General features: G+C 38.8%; 1 protein-coding gene across 10 annotated transcripts in view; it reads right to left on the bottom strand.

The window, feature by feature from the left end:
• The window catches only part of LOC137240104 (uncharacterized), a 1,657,600-nt gene that overhangs the window by 1,585,967 nt on the left and 58,882 nt on the right, over positions 1 to 12,751 (bottom strand). For all 10 annotated transcript variants that reach the window (XM_067766027.1, XM_067766030.1, XM_067766026.1 and 7 more), the window contains one exon: positions 3,726 to 3,847. In XM_067766027.1, coding sequence (XP_067622128.1) covers positions 3,726 to 3,825 — 100 coding nt within the window. In that variant the 5' untranslated portion in view covers positions 3,826 to 3,847. The remainder of the gene's footprint in view (positions 1 to 3,725; positions 3,848 to 12,751) is intronic.

The raw sequence follows: 12,751 nt of genomic DNA, 5'->3' as shown, positions 1-12,751 counted from the left end.
CTGACCTTGTCAAAAATTAGAGAGTTTCCAACGAAAACTCCTACTCTGATCATATGTATATCATTTTTACTCTGCTCTTGCGTACACCGCCTAGGGTGGCTTACAGGAATAGGAGGCGTACGGACTGGAACCTTTATAAAAAAGTCCTATCCTCTACTCTCCTAAAAAACGCTTCTCACGGTAGGTCGAGCCTACCGCTAACAACTGATAAAGCGCCTCCTTTAGACACAACATTTGCTTCTCTCGGTGAGCTAGACTCATTGTCAAAAATAGAAGAAGCAGTAGATCTTATCACCAAATCTTGTAACGCTGCCTTCACAGTAGCCTGCCCGGAGATTAAGGTATGGGGTAAAAAGAAACCCTATTGGTGGAACCAAGAAATCTCCGAGCAGAGGAAAAACAGCAGAAAACTCTTTAGCGAGGCTAAGCGCACTGGAATCTGGTCCCATTATAAGGACGCCTTAAAATCCTTTAAGAAGTCAATCCAGAAGGCCAAAAGGGACTGCTGCTAAAATCTACAAGGCTTGCCTCAACCTGGTCTATATCCCTACGGAATGGACCAAGGCAAAGGTAGTCTTTATACCCAAAGGAGGCAGGATATCGGGCAACAGTCCAAAAGATTTCAGACCAATAAGTCTGACCTCCTTCCTCCTAAAAGTTCTAGAACGATTGCTGGACGCCTATATTAGACGATCGGCAGATCGGCACTAATCTCCAACAACCAAACTACCAAACTACTCTAAGGGCAAATCCGTAGAGACAGCTCTACATGCTATTACTACTACGATAGAGAAGGGTCTTGCCTTTAAAGAATTTATGCTGGGTATCTTTCTCGACATAGAAGGAGCCTTCAACAACGTTCCTACAGCAGCGGTCACAAAATCTCTACGTTCACTAGGGGTGGAAGAGCCTCTTGTGAAATTCGTCGAGCTCCTTATAAACAAGAGAAGCATTATCTCTGAGCTGGGCAGCTCATCGTTAATAAGGTATACCAAAAGATGAACCCCCCAGGGGGCGTTCTTTCCCCTCTACTATGGAACCTGACGGTGAACGCTGTTATCTATACTACAGCCCACCGGAGGCCAAGTCATTGCATATGCCGACGACATAGCCTTAATCTTAATCTAACAAACACTTGGTCTAGGGAATGTGGACTCAGCATCAGCAGTGAAAAAACTGAGATGGTGCTTTTTACCCGCAAACGCATTATACCGGAATTTACCCTCCCGTCCCTAAATGGGCGAGAAATCAAACTCTCTACCGAGGTTAAATATCTCGAAGTTATTCTAGGCGGGAAGCTTGACTGGAAGCGAAATGTGGAGGAACGATCCAGGAAAGCCACAATGGCTCTCTACGCTTGTAAGTCGGCTATCGGAAAAAGGTGGGGTCTCCAGCCACTCATAGTCCATTGGATCTACACGGCAGTGGTGAGACCCATACTCTTCTACGCCGTCACCGTATGGTGGACGGCACTCGATATCGAATATAACAAGAGCAAAGTAACGAGAGTGCAGAGGATGGCGGCAATGCTTAACAGCGGTGCCCTTCCCTCCACTCCCACCAGAGCTCTTGAAACCATATTATTCATTTTCCCAACTGATCTATATGGTAGATACTGTGCCTCCTGCAACGCGGCACGGCTGAACGCTATCGAACCATGGAGGGACTGCAGGTTTGGTCACACCCGGATCCTGAAGCAGGTCCCCGAAACCTTCTTAAAATTGGACCATACTAAACCATATTAAAATCGACCATCGTCCCCTTGCTGGGACATCAAATTTTCCACAAGAATCCCAGAGAGGAACGAGTGGGCAAACGGGGTGGAGCGGGGATCTCACGAAATCTCCGTTTTTACAGATTGCTCTAAACTAAACAACAGAGTCGGCAGCGGAATATTTTCGGAGAAGCTCAATCTAAGCGAGAGCTTTCGCTTACCCGACCACTGCAGTGTTTTTCAGGCTGAACTCATAGCTATCTGGGAAGCAGCCCTCTATCTTGCTAACCTACAGGTGACCAATTCAATTTCAATTTTCTCTGACAGCCAAGCTGTCATAAAATCCCTGCAATGCAGTCACACCTCGTCACTAGTGGCATTGAAGTGCAGAGAAACCCTCAACAAACTAGCTTAAAATTGCAACCTAAGCATAATATGGGTTCCTGGCCACTGTGATATCTCAGGAAACTGCGCCGCGGATGAGCTAGCTAGGGAAGGCACCAACCTGCAAACAATAACCTCCGCGGGTTGGGCCAGCCCTCCTCTAAACACTTGCAAACACTGCCTGCGATCTCTTTTCACGGATCAGGCAAACGCCAGATGGGCCAAGGAACCTACATGTAGTATATCCAAGCAAATCTGGTCTAAGCTGGATGAAAAGAGATCGCAATCGGTGATATTGTTGAACCGTATCTCTATAAACCCACTAGTGGGCCTTCTTACAGGTCACTGTCTCATGGGCACCCACGGTGCCTATATGGGCCTGCAGACAAATGACTTCTGCCGCAGCTGTAGGGACGAGGAGGAGATAGAAAGCGTAGAGCTCTAACTGTGCCACTGTCCCGCACTGTCAAAAACCAGGTACCAGTGACTCCACAGACACTCCTTTGGGTACCTTGCGGAGCTTGAATCTATAAACCCAAACGACATCTTGCGTTTCATTAGGCAAACGCGCTGGTTTAGCCTCACTGGGGTCTAAACTTTCTTCTTCTTCGAAAGTAGGGTAACAGGAAATAGGGGCCCCCGCGTGGTAGCACAACGGACCACAACGGCCTACGTGAGTCTCCGCTCGGACAGCGGAGGCAGCCACTTTAGCCTAACCTAACCGTTTTGTTCCCTTTGTCTGATGTTAAAATTCTTATGTTTTTATTTTCCTTCAGAAATGTCTGTATCCATGATTGCACTGTTTATTGCACTTGGTTTATTTGTTGTTGTGTGGTTGGTTATTAACAAAGAGAGTTTTGTGCGGGCTTCCTCTTGTTGTTCTTTGTTTTTTATGCTTTGTACCAAATCTTCTCCATCGTCTATGTACTGAAAAAGTGGAAAGCTTTTGTTGTCTACAGGTAGTCCGAACTTCGGTCCCTTTGCTAATAATGATTGTATATCTTCGATTGATTGCATATATCGGTTTTTGAAACGAAAAGATCAAATGTGTTTTATTCATTAAGCACGGACCTAGAGCCAGCAAAAATTACATATTTTAAACGGTTTTATTGAAAACAATACTTACATTAAGTAATAATAATACTAAATGCTAGAAAATAATTAGTTAGATCCTAGGTACTACTACTCATCACACTCCTCATCATTCTGGGGCGTTGATCAGACAATTAAATAAAAGCGTTGGGCGTGTGAAACCTCCAAAAATGTGAGGTGTAGCATAACCTGATTAAGGTTCAGTTGGCCTTACTTATGACTATCAATAGAAATTTGACGCGTCCAACGGTGTTATTTAATTGTCTGATCAACACCCTAGATTGATGAGGAGTGTGATGACTAGTACCTAGTATCTACCTAATTATTTTCTAGCTTTTAGTATTATTATTACTTAATGTAAGTTTTGTTTTCAATAAAACCGTTTAACTTAAACATTTTTTTAAATTATTTTATTTTTCATGAAAACTTGTCGTCAAAAACTACTTTGTTTCGATTGGATAGGCTTAAAAGTTCTTATATTTAAATCCACCAAAAAATATTTAAAATTCTTATAACTGACTTAAAAATTACTCACCGTGTAAATTTATGGTACAAGTTGTATTGTTCCCACGGTCCAGCACAACTACACTCGTAGCCTGTGTTGTCGCCAATGTCGCTACCGCTGCTGTAGACATCACGATGTTCTTTTCTTATGCACTAGGTTCGAAGGAATGATGAAGTAATGATTACTATAATGCTCGTTTTTTTTTTTTTTTTTGTTTTAACTGTTTTTGTAATAAACATAAATGACGGATATTTTCCTATTTAATGATTACTTCCCTGCAAAAGCAGAGCCACTACTATAATAACTTGTGATTTTTTAAAAGTTACAGAAATTATTTCATTACTATTTCTAAGTGGGGTCTCCCCTCCTCGGCAATGATTTGGCAAACACTCCGAGTGTACTTCTGCCATGAAAATTTTCTTAGTGAAAATTCATCTGCCTTACACATGTAGATCCCGTCCCGCGAATTTGTAGGAAAAACTAAAAGGAGCACGACCCAAATTGGAAGAGAAGCTCAACCTAAAATATCTTCGGAGGTTATCGCGCCTTGCTTTTATTTTATTTATTTCTTTTGATAAAGAGAGAGTCATAACGGTTTTTTTAACGAAAGACTAGACAAACCACTGAACGATTTTTACAGTGGGTAGAGATGACCACTGTACGTTGTTTTCTTGTAAAAAACTAAAATTTAGAAATTTTGAGTTGTTACACTTTAACGTAACAAGTGCGATATGTTTTCGTGGATAACCAAGAACCTCTTATATTATGCATCATCATTTAGATTAGAACACCCACAAATAGGTTTTAACGAATTAAATGTATGATATGCATAATATAAGAGGTTCTTGGTTATCCACGAAAACATATCGCACTTGTTACGTTAAAGTGTAATAACTCAAAATTTCCAAATTTTAGTTTTTTGCAAGAAAACAATGTACAGTGGTCATCTCTACCCACTGTAAAAATCGTTCAGTGGTTTGTCTAGTCTTTCGTTAAAAAAACCGTTATGACTCTCTTGTTTTTCAGAATGACTTCTTTAGACTCAACTAAAGAGTAACATTTTTAGTTGTGTCCAAGTGTTTGAACAAATTGGTTCGTTAGTGTATCACATAAGGTGTAACATTTTTAATTGTGCCTATTTACAACATATAACGTGTTTGGTTTATCACTCTTTCGTTTCATTAGGTAAGTTTATTCTACTGTGTTATATCGTATTGTTACTAAATAATACCACTATGTATATAAAAAAATTTCAGGAAAAGAGTAATAACTCAAAAATTTGTTATTTTCGTGCAATTACTAAACAAATAAAAATGAAACAACGGTTATATTATGATATTTTCGTGCAATTACATTTTTTTTCCTTGTAATATATTATTAATATTTACGGAAACAGTTTTTCGTCTCTACTAAAAATGTTCAAATTTTGAGTTGTTACACTTTAACGTAACAAGTGCGATATCATAATTTCATAATTGTTCAGGAATGCAAACAAAATTCTGTTATTATGGAATCAGTGAACGTTTTATATATATATATACATATATATATATAAACGTAAAACATACGAAGTTTGAAAAGAATAACGACTGCGTTTGTAAGTCAGTGTCTATTTGGCATCAACCGTTAATAGACCACCTATATTGTAACTCTTATATCCAACATTTAATTTGACTAAAATAAAATACAATTTTCATTAAACTGTGTAAATCGACTTTATCATTCCAAAAAGTAAATAAAGTCCTACGTTTGGGGGCTCAAGCGAGATAAGCCGTAAGAAGAAACAGTGAGCAAACTTCTACACAAGTAAAGGTGAGCTGACGAAGGGGAAATTGCGCCCGCAATTAAATTGGAGCACAATGGAGAAAATTGCACACCTTCGTTTGCTGCGCCAACAACAACACATAATTGTGACCAAAGGTGCCACGAATTTATCACCAGAATTTCTAAGTCATTGGATACATACATATGTACATGGAAAATATACGTAAGTTCACATGTGTCAAATAAACGGAGTATTGCAAGTGCAGTTATAAGCAGAAAGAAACCTTCTGCGATTCCAATATATCAGCGACGTCGAAAAAGAACGCAGCTCCAGTTTGGTAACGACGAGTACATACTTAAGTATAACAGATCACCTCCGTCTCAACAACGACATCAAACAAGTTGTTACGAACGAAGTCATTGTAGCAACACGTCGTGAAAGAAGTTGTTACGAACTCAGAACTAGCAAACCTCCAAACGCTTACAAATACGCAAGTCGGCAAAACCACTGAAGCAAAGACGTCACCAAACAAGTACTTCAGCAGCGGAAGCAAAGCGTACCAGTTAGGAAAGCTGAGAGCAGAGGCAAACAGATAACGAGTCAAGAGGAAAGGTGAAGTTGAAACAAATAAGAAAGTGATGCAAACTAAAAACAAGACGATTTTAAGGTAAAGAAGTTACGCAATAAATAAAAGTAGTCAAAATAAAGAAGTAAAGAATCTAGAACGAAAATATTGTGGTGTAATACTAATTGGAAATTCATACATGTACGTGTATGTGCCGAGCAAAATCTTATTTCAGTGCGCTAACAGACACTTGCATGTATGCATACCAATTAGAAACATAAATGAAAATCAATGTAAAATGTAGTTTCCAATTAGAACTTGTTGATGCTGTAATGATTGCTTGTGAAATTAAGTGGAATTAAAATACTTATATACGTTTATTTATGTACCATTTAATGAAAACCTAAATTTGGCTTAAGACGTAGACAGCTGTTTAAATTTTTTTATACATATGTTCAAACTAATCGTCGTACTACCATACAAATTACTTTGAGCTAAATAGTATTAAACTGTTGTTATACGTCTATAAGAGATATTTTTAAATCATTACATGTACATTTCATATAATTGATACGTATATATTATAAGTTTTATAAACATGAGTACAGATGCAATTGACGCAGACTCAGTCCTAAAAATGACGGTAGTGACTTTAAAAGAAAAATTAAGGGAATTAGGGTTAGGTGTAGTTGGTCGTAAACATGAACTTAGGGAAAGGCTGCTCCAACATCTAGGCCTGATTGATGACGGAGATGGCGACGAAGATGAATATGATGATTCCCATTCAAACCAATCCATAACTGAAGTTGCGTCTAGACCATTGTCTGCACCAGTAAGCACCGCCCATTTCACTTTTAAACATATTCAGGAAAGCTTGTCAACTTTTGATGGCACTGACACGTCCGACATAAATAGGTGGATTGAGCACATAGAAAGGAATGCTGGAACGAGGTTCACAAATTTATATATGCAAAACAATTGTTACGTGGTGCTGCTAAACTGTTTGTGAGTAGCCAATCTGGGTTGCGTGATTGGAGTTATCTAAAATTGGCTCTCAATAAAGAGTTCGGTAACAAGCTGTCAGCAGCTGATGTTCATAAGGTATTGGGTAAAAGATATAAGAGGCCAGATGAATCGTACCGCGAATATTTATATGCGTTGATGGAAATAGGCAAGTCCATCCGGCTGGACGAAGAGAGTTTATTGGAATATTTCATAGACGGTATTCCTGGCTCTAAGTTTAATAAGTCGATACTTTATCAGGCCAAACCATAAACGAGCTTAAAAAACAAACAGTTATTTACGAAAAGATTAGGCAGGAATCGAAGGTGGATAATCCCATGAAAATGGAAATATTTGAAAAGCCTAAGCAAGAAAAAATACAAGTTCTTCGCTGCTAACAAAAATTGAAAAGAGGTGCTATAGATGTGGCGAATCATCGCATATAGCTAAAGATTGCAAACATACTACGCTTAAGTGCTTCAAATGCCAACAAATGGGGCGTAAGTCATTCGAATGCAAAATGCAGAAGACTGTTATGGCAAAGACAGAAAAAAGTCAGGTTAATTCAATCGGTGAAGTGCGTAAGACTAACTTAAATTTCAAAAAGATTAATGTTTGTAATATCGACGTATGGGCTTTAATCGATGCTTAATGAGAAGTGATACATTTAACAGGCTTGATAAAGATATAGAGCTAGCTCCAGAAAGAAAGCAACTGTTTGGCATTGGTGCAACCCGAATATCGACCATAGGTAATTGTGAGGTAAAGGTGCTAATAGATAAAAGCGCAATTAACTTGACATTCCAAGTAGTGGAAGCAGGTGATATAAGTCATGAAATTATCCTGGGTACTCCTATTTTTATACATTTCGACATGCTGATTCGCGATGGTAGGGTTGAATTCAAAGATCGAATTATTTCGTCGAGTAACAACAACAACGGAAACGTAGATTCCATTGCACTGAAGTTTATTGATCCGATGGCAAATATATTTTCAAATTCATACTTCGATATATGTGAGGAAGAACCAGAGTATGATTTAGCTCACCTTAATAATGAATCGGCAAGCGCAGTGAGAGAGTTGATTGAGCATTACAAACCAAATAAAGATAATAGCCCACCAGTGAGTATGAAAATATTCCTCACTGATGAAGTACCTGTTTACCAACCACCACGTAAGGTGTCATACGAAGAGCAAAATATTATAAACAAACAAATGGAACAGTGGTTGGACGAGGGCATCATAAGCCCAAGCTGTTCGAGTTACCCCTAGCCTGTTGTGCTTGTGTCGAAAAAAGATAGCACAAAGCGACTATGTTGTGACTATCGTAAGCTGAATTCGAAGATCATACGCGACAACTTTCCCAAGACTTTAATTGATGGTGCACTGGAGAGGCTTAGTGAAGCGAATATAAGAGAAAAGTTCCCGTAAATATACATAATTTATTACCCACACCGGTCAATACGAATTTAATTACGTTCCTTTTGGAATATGTAACTCACCCGCAGTATTTTGTCGTTATATCCATGCAATTTTGAAAGATTATATTAGGGATGGGACCGCAGTTGCCTATATGGATGATTTAGTGATTCCAGCGAAGACTGAAGAAGAAGCTCTAGAAAAACTGAAAAAGGTATTAAAGCTAGCGTGCGACAAAGGTCTGAAGGTTAAGTGGGGAAGTGCCAGTTTCTTCAAAAAAGAATACAGTTCCTAGGGTACTTTATCGAGAACGGTACTATTAGACCAAGTAACGATAAAACCAAACCTATAGAAAATTTCCCGGTACAGCAGACTAAAAAATCACTACAGATTGTCTTACTTTCGCCGTTTCATCGAAAATTAAGCCTTGATTGCGAAACCGTTGTCAGACATGCTGAAGAAAACCGCAGTTTAGAATGGAGAACAAAGCTTTGGAATCATTCACAAAGTTAAAAACAGAACTTATACAAGCACCAGTTCTCGCACTATTTAATCCTAAAGCAATGACCGAAATCCATACCGACGGCTCCATGTACGGGTACGGAGCCATTCTTCTCCAAAAGAACTCCGAAGACCAGAATCTCCATCCGGTTCAGTTCATGAGCCGCAAAACATCATCCGCCGAACAGAAGTATCACTCTTACGAATTAGAGGTACTTGCCATATTCCAAGCGTTAAAAAAGTGGCGCGTCTATGTACTAGGATCAAAGTTTAAGTTAGTCACCGATTGCAATGCGTTACAATGACATTGAAGAAAACGGGCGTCCCGTTGCGAGTGGTGCGATGGGCTATGTATCTCCAAGAGTATGACTACGTATTCGAACACCGTCGAGGAACACAGATGAGGCATGTAGATGCACTTAGTAGAGCGCAGTGTATGGTCATAGAAGATTCGTTGAGGCATAGACTTAAAGAGGCACAGATGAGAGACGAGTGAACGAAGGCAGTGCGTAAGATTTTGGAAAGGAGCCAATATGAAGATTTTTACATTTACAACGACATTCTTTACAAAGATTCAGCTCAACAGTTAATGGTAGTGCCAACTCAGATGGAGAAAGAGATTATCGAAATGGCACATCGCCAAGGACATTGCTCTGTGAACAAGACTAAAGACTGCGTTGAGAAAGACTTCGAAAGTTGCAGAAGTTGTTAACTGTTGTGTGGCCTGTATAAGGGAGTGCCACGAAATCCCAAAAAAAAAAATACCCAAACACAAACTCCCCAGAGAAAAAAAATACCCAAACACATAATCCCCAAAATCAAAATCCCCAAACACAAAATCCCATTGCTATGATAAACATCATGACCGTGTAAAAAATAGCAACATCTCTTTCCTCTTTCATTCACATTTATGTATGTATAACTATATATTCACGTTTTGGCAATACATATTTTTACTTATCCATATATAGGACTGCTAGTCGCTCTAATTCGAACAATCTAACAGAAGCGTGTACTACGCAGATGGACATCACGCCGCCACGGTTATACCACACACCCGGACTTGACATGGCGTAGCCCAGGGTTATTTTTTATAAGCGCGGACGAAGGCCGCCTATGCGGAAAGTTGGTATCGCTTATTAGCCTTTTTTGGTCGCGGCCATTTTAAACCTAATTTCAATTTATTTCACACATAAAATGGGGATTTTGTGTTGGGGATTATGAGTTTGGGGATTTTGATTTGGGTATTTTGTTTTGGGGATTTTGATTTTGGGGATAACGTGGTAGACCCCTGTATAATAGTTAATTCAAAATCAGGGAAGAAAGATGGATTTTTGACACCTGTAGAGAAGGAAGATAAACCTTTGATGACGTTTCACATAGACCACGTTGGTCCTCTCGCAGCTACTCGAAAGCAATATAATTACATACTCGTCGTAGTAGACGCATTCTCGAAGTTTGTGTGGTTGTATCCCACAAAAGATACGGGTGCTGATGCGGTGATTGATAGATTGACGAAGCAGGAACATACGTTTGGAAATCCCAGAAGAATCATTACTGATAGGGGTTCCGCATTTACATCTCACGCCTTCGAAGATTATTTTAAGAAGAATCAAATACAACATTTGCTCATTACAACTGGAGTACCGAGAGGAAACGGTTAGGTTAAGAGAATGCGTAAAATCGTCGTTCCCATGCTAGCAAAGCTGCCGCAAGATAACCCTGATCATTGGTACAAGCACATCGGAAAAGTTCAGCAGTACATAAACAACTCTGCGCCGAAAAGCACGAAAATAAAGCCTTTTAAACTATTGACGGGATGTGACATGAGATTATCAGAATCACCACGACAAGAGGAAATCAAAGTGGAGCAATTGAGTCAGTTGAAGCCAATCGCAACGAAGCTCGACAGTTGGCCAAGCGAAATATTTCAGCAATCCAAGAAAAAAATCGTAGAATCTTTAATCGAAAACGCAAGGAGAATACGAATTACGAAGTCAATGACGTAGTGGCTATAAAGCGCACTCAAATCGGTACGAATTTGAAATTGAAACAAAAATATTTTGGACCATATAAAATCGTCGAAAAGTTACCCCATGGCCGTTACAAAGTGGAAAAGCTCGACGAGGTAGAGGGACCTAATTGCACTTCAACAGTTGCAGAGTATATTAAACCTTGGCGGCCAGAATTCGGGTCGAATCCTAAGTCAGGAGGGCCGAATGTGGGAGTGACTGACGGACAAAGGAAAATGAGAAGCGGACTTACCTTTGAGTATATTAACGTAACTAAATACAACCTAGCCAGCTGACAAATATAAAAACGTAAGACATACGAAGTTTGAAAAGAATAACGACTGCGTTTGTAAGTCAGTCTCTAATTGGCATCAACGATTAATAGACCAACTATATTGGAACTCTTATATTCAACATTTAATTTGACTAAAATAAAATACAATTGTCATTAAACATTGTAAATCGACTTTATCATTCCAACAAGTAAATAAAGTCCTACATATATATGGATATACATATATATATATATATAGTACTTCCAACACAAATCAAACACTTTTTGTAGTATTAGGTTTGGATTTGAAAAATAGCGAAACAAGTTCCAGCTTCGAACTTGTGCATAAAAAGTTTACTGCTTGAAGCATACTGATATATAATTTCACTCTGGAGAGAGTTGAAATTTAGCGTACTACTAAGAGTTAATTGAAGAAACCAAAAACAAATGGCTACTTATGCATACACTTTTGAGTACACATGATATAAAATATATATGAAAGCCTCATTATTTTTCAAAATTTCATACAAATGGATATTTCCGCTCGCAATGCTCTGAGTACTGCCACTCATTATCAGCTTTTACATAAAAAACAACCATTTCACCTTGGTGAATTTCTTATGGTGGATTTACATAGAACGGTGCGCTTTGTCGGACGAGTTCAATCAATATACCGCCGAACCTATGTACATTTATCTTGTCATACAAAGTTTGTAGACTGCAACGAGAAGCAAAAAATTTAGGGTATTAGGTACCAGTTTGCATTGGTCGTTTTTTAGGTAACAATTGGAGTGAATGAAATGAAACTAAAAACGACATAAAAAATAATATTTGAAATAATCTTTCAAAAAAAATTTGTCAAGTTTTCTTTAGTTGTGGCAGACATACGAACCACACAAGTAGGGCAATTCAAAAACTATTTTTACTACATTTAACTAACCTTAAGAAAAATTTTAACATTTCTGCGACTCACTAACTTTTTTAACAACATTCGACAGCAATAACTCAGATTAATAATAATTTTATCCATCCTGCTATACACTAACTTTTGTCAAAAAACTCGACAAAATAAACCAGCTGTAATAGTCATCGTTGTGGGGGACCTTCACGATTTTTCAATAGGCAATGTCGACTTCATCGGTTTTCGTTGTTGTTGTTGTAGCGACAAGGACACCCCCTGAAGGTTTTGGGGAGTGTTATCGATGTTGATGATCTTTCACCGGATACAGATCCGGTACGTTCCGATAACAAGCACCATTAAAGTACTAGTCCGACCATCTCGGGAAAGATTTAGTATGACGACATGAAGGTCGAACCGCCCTCCCACCCTCTAGATCCATGAGACTCGGATGTTAAAGAAACAGGATTCGCCACAGTTAGGTGAGGTTGACAATTAGGTTGGAGATGCTATAAATTGCGCTGACAACCCCTTGAAATGGTTGCGCTACACAACCCCTTGAATCAATTTGGAGTTTAGTCGCTTCTATCTAGCGATATTTTTTAATATCTTACTTAACT

The sequence above is a fragment of the Eurosta solidaginis genome, chromosome 2 (genome assembly GCF_040869045.1).
Source record: "Eurosta solidaginis isolate ZX-2024a chromosome 2, ASM4086904v1, whole genome shotgun sequence".
Taxonomy (NCBI): Eukaryota; Metazoa; Arthropoda; class Insecta; order Diptera; family Tephritidae; genus Eurosta; species Eurosta solidaginis.
Note: the sequence above shows the minus strand (reverse complement) of the source record. Positions and strands in the feature narration are given on the sequence as shown.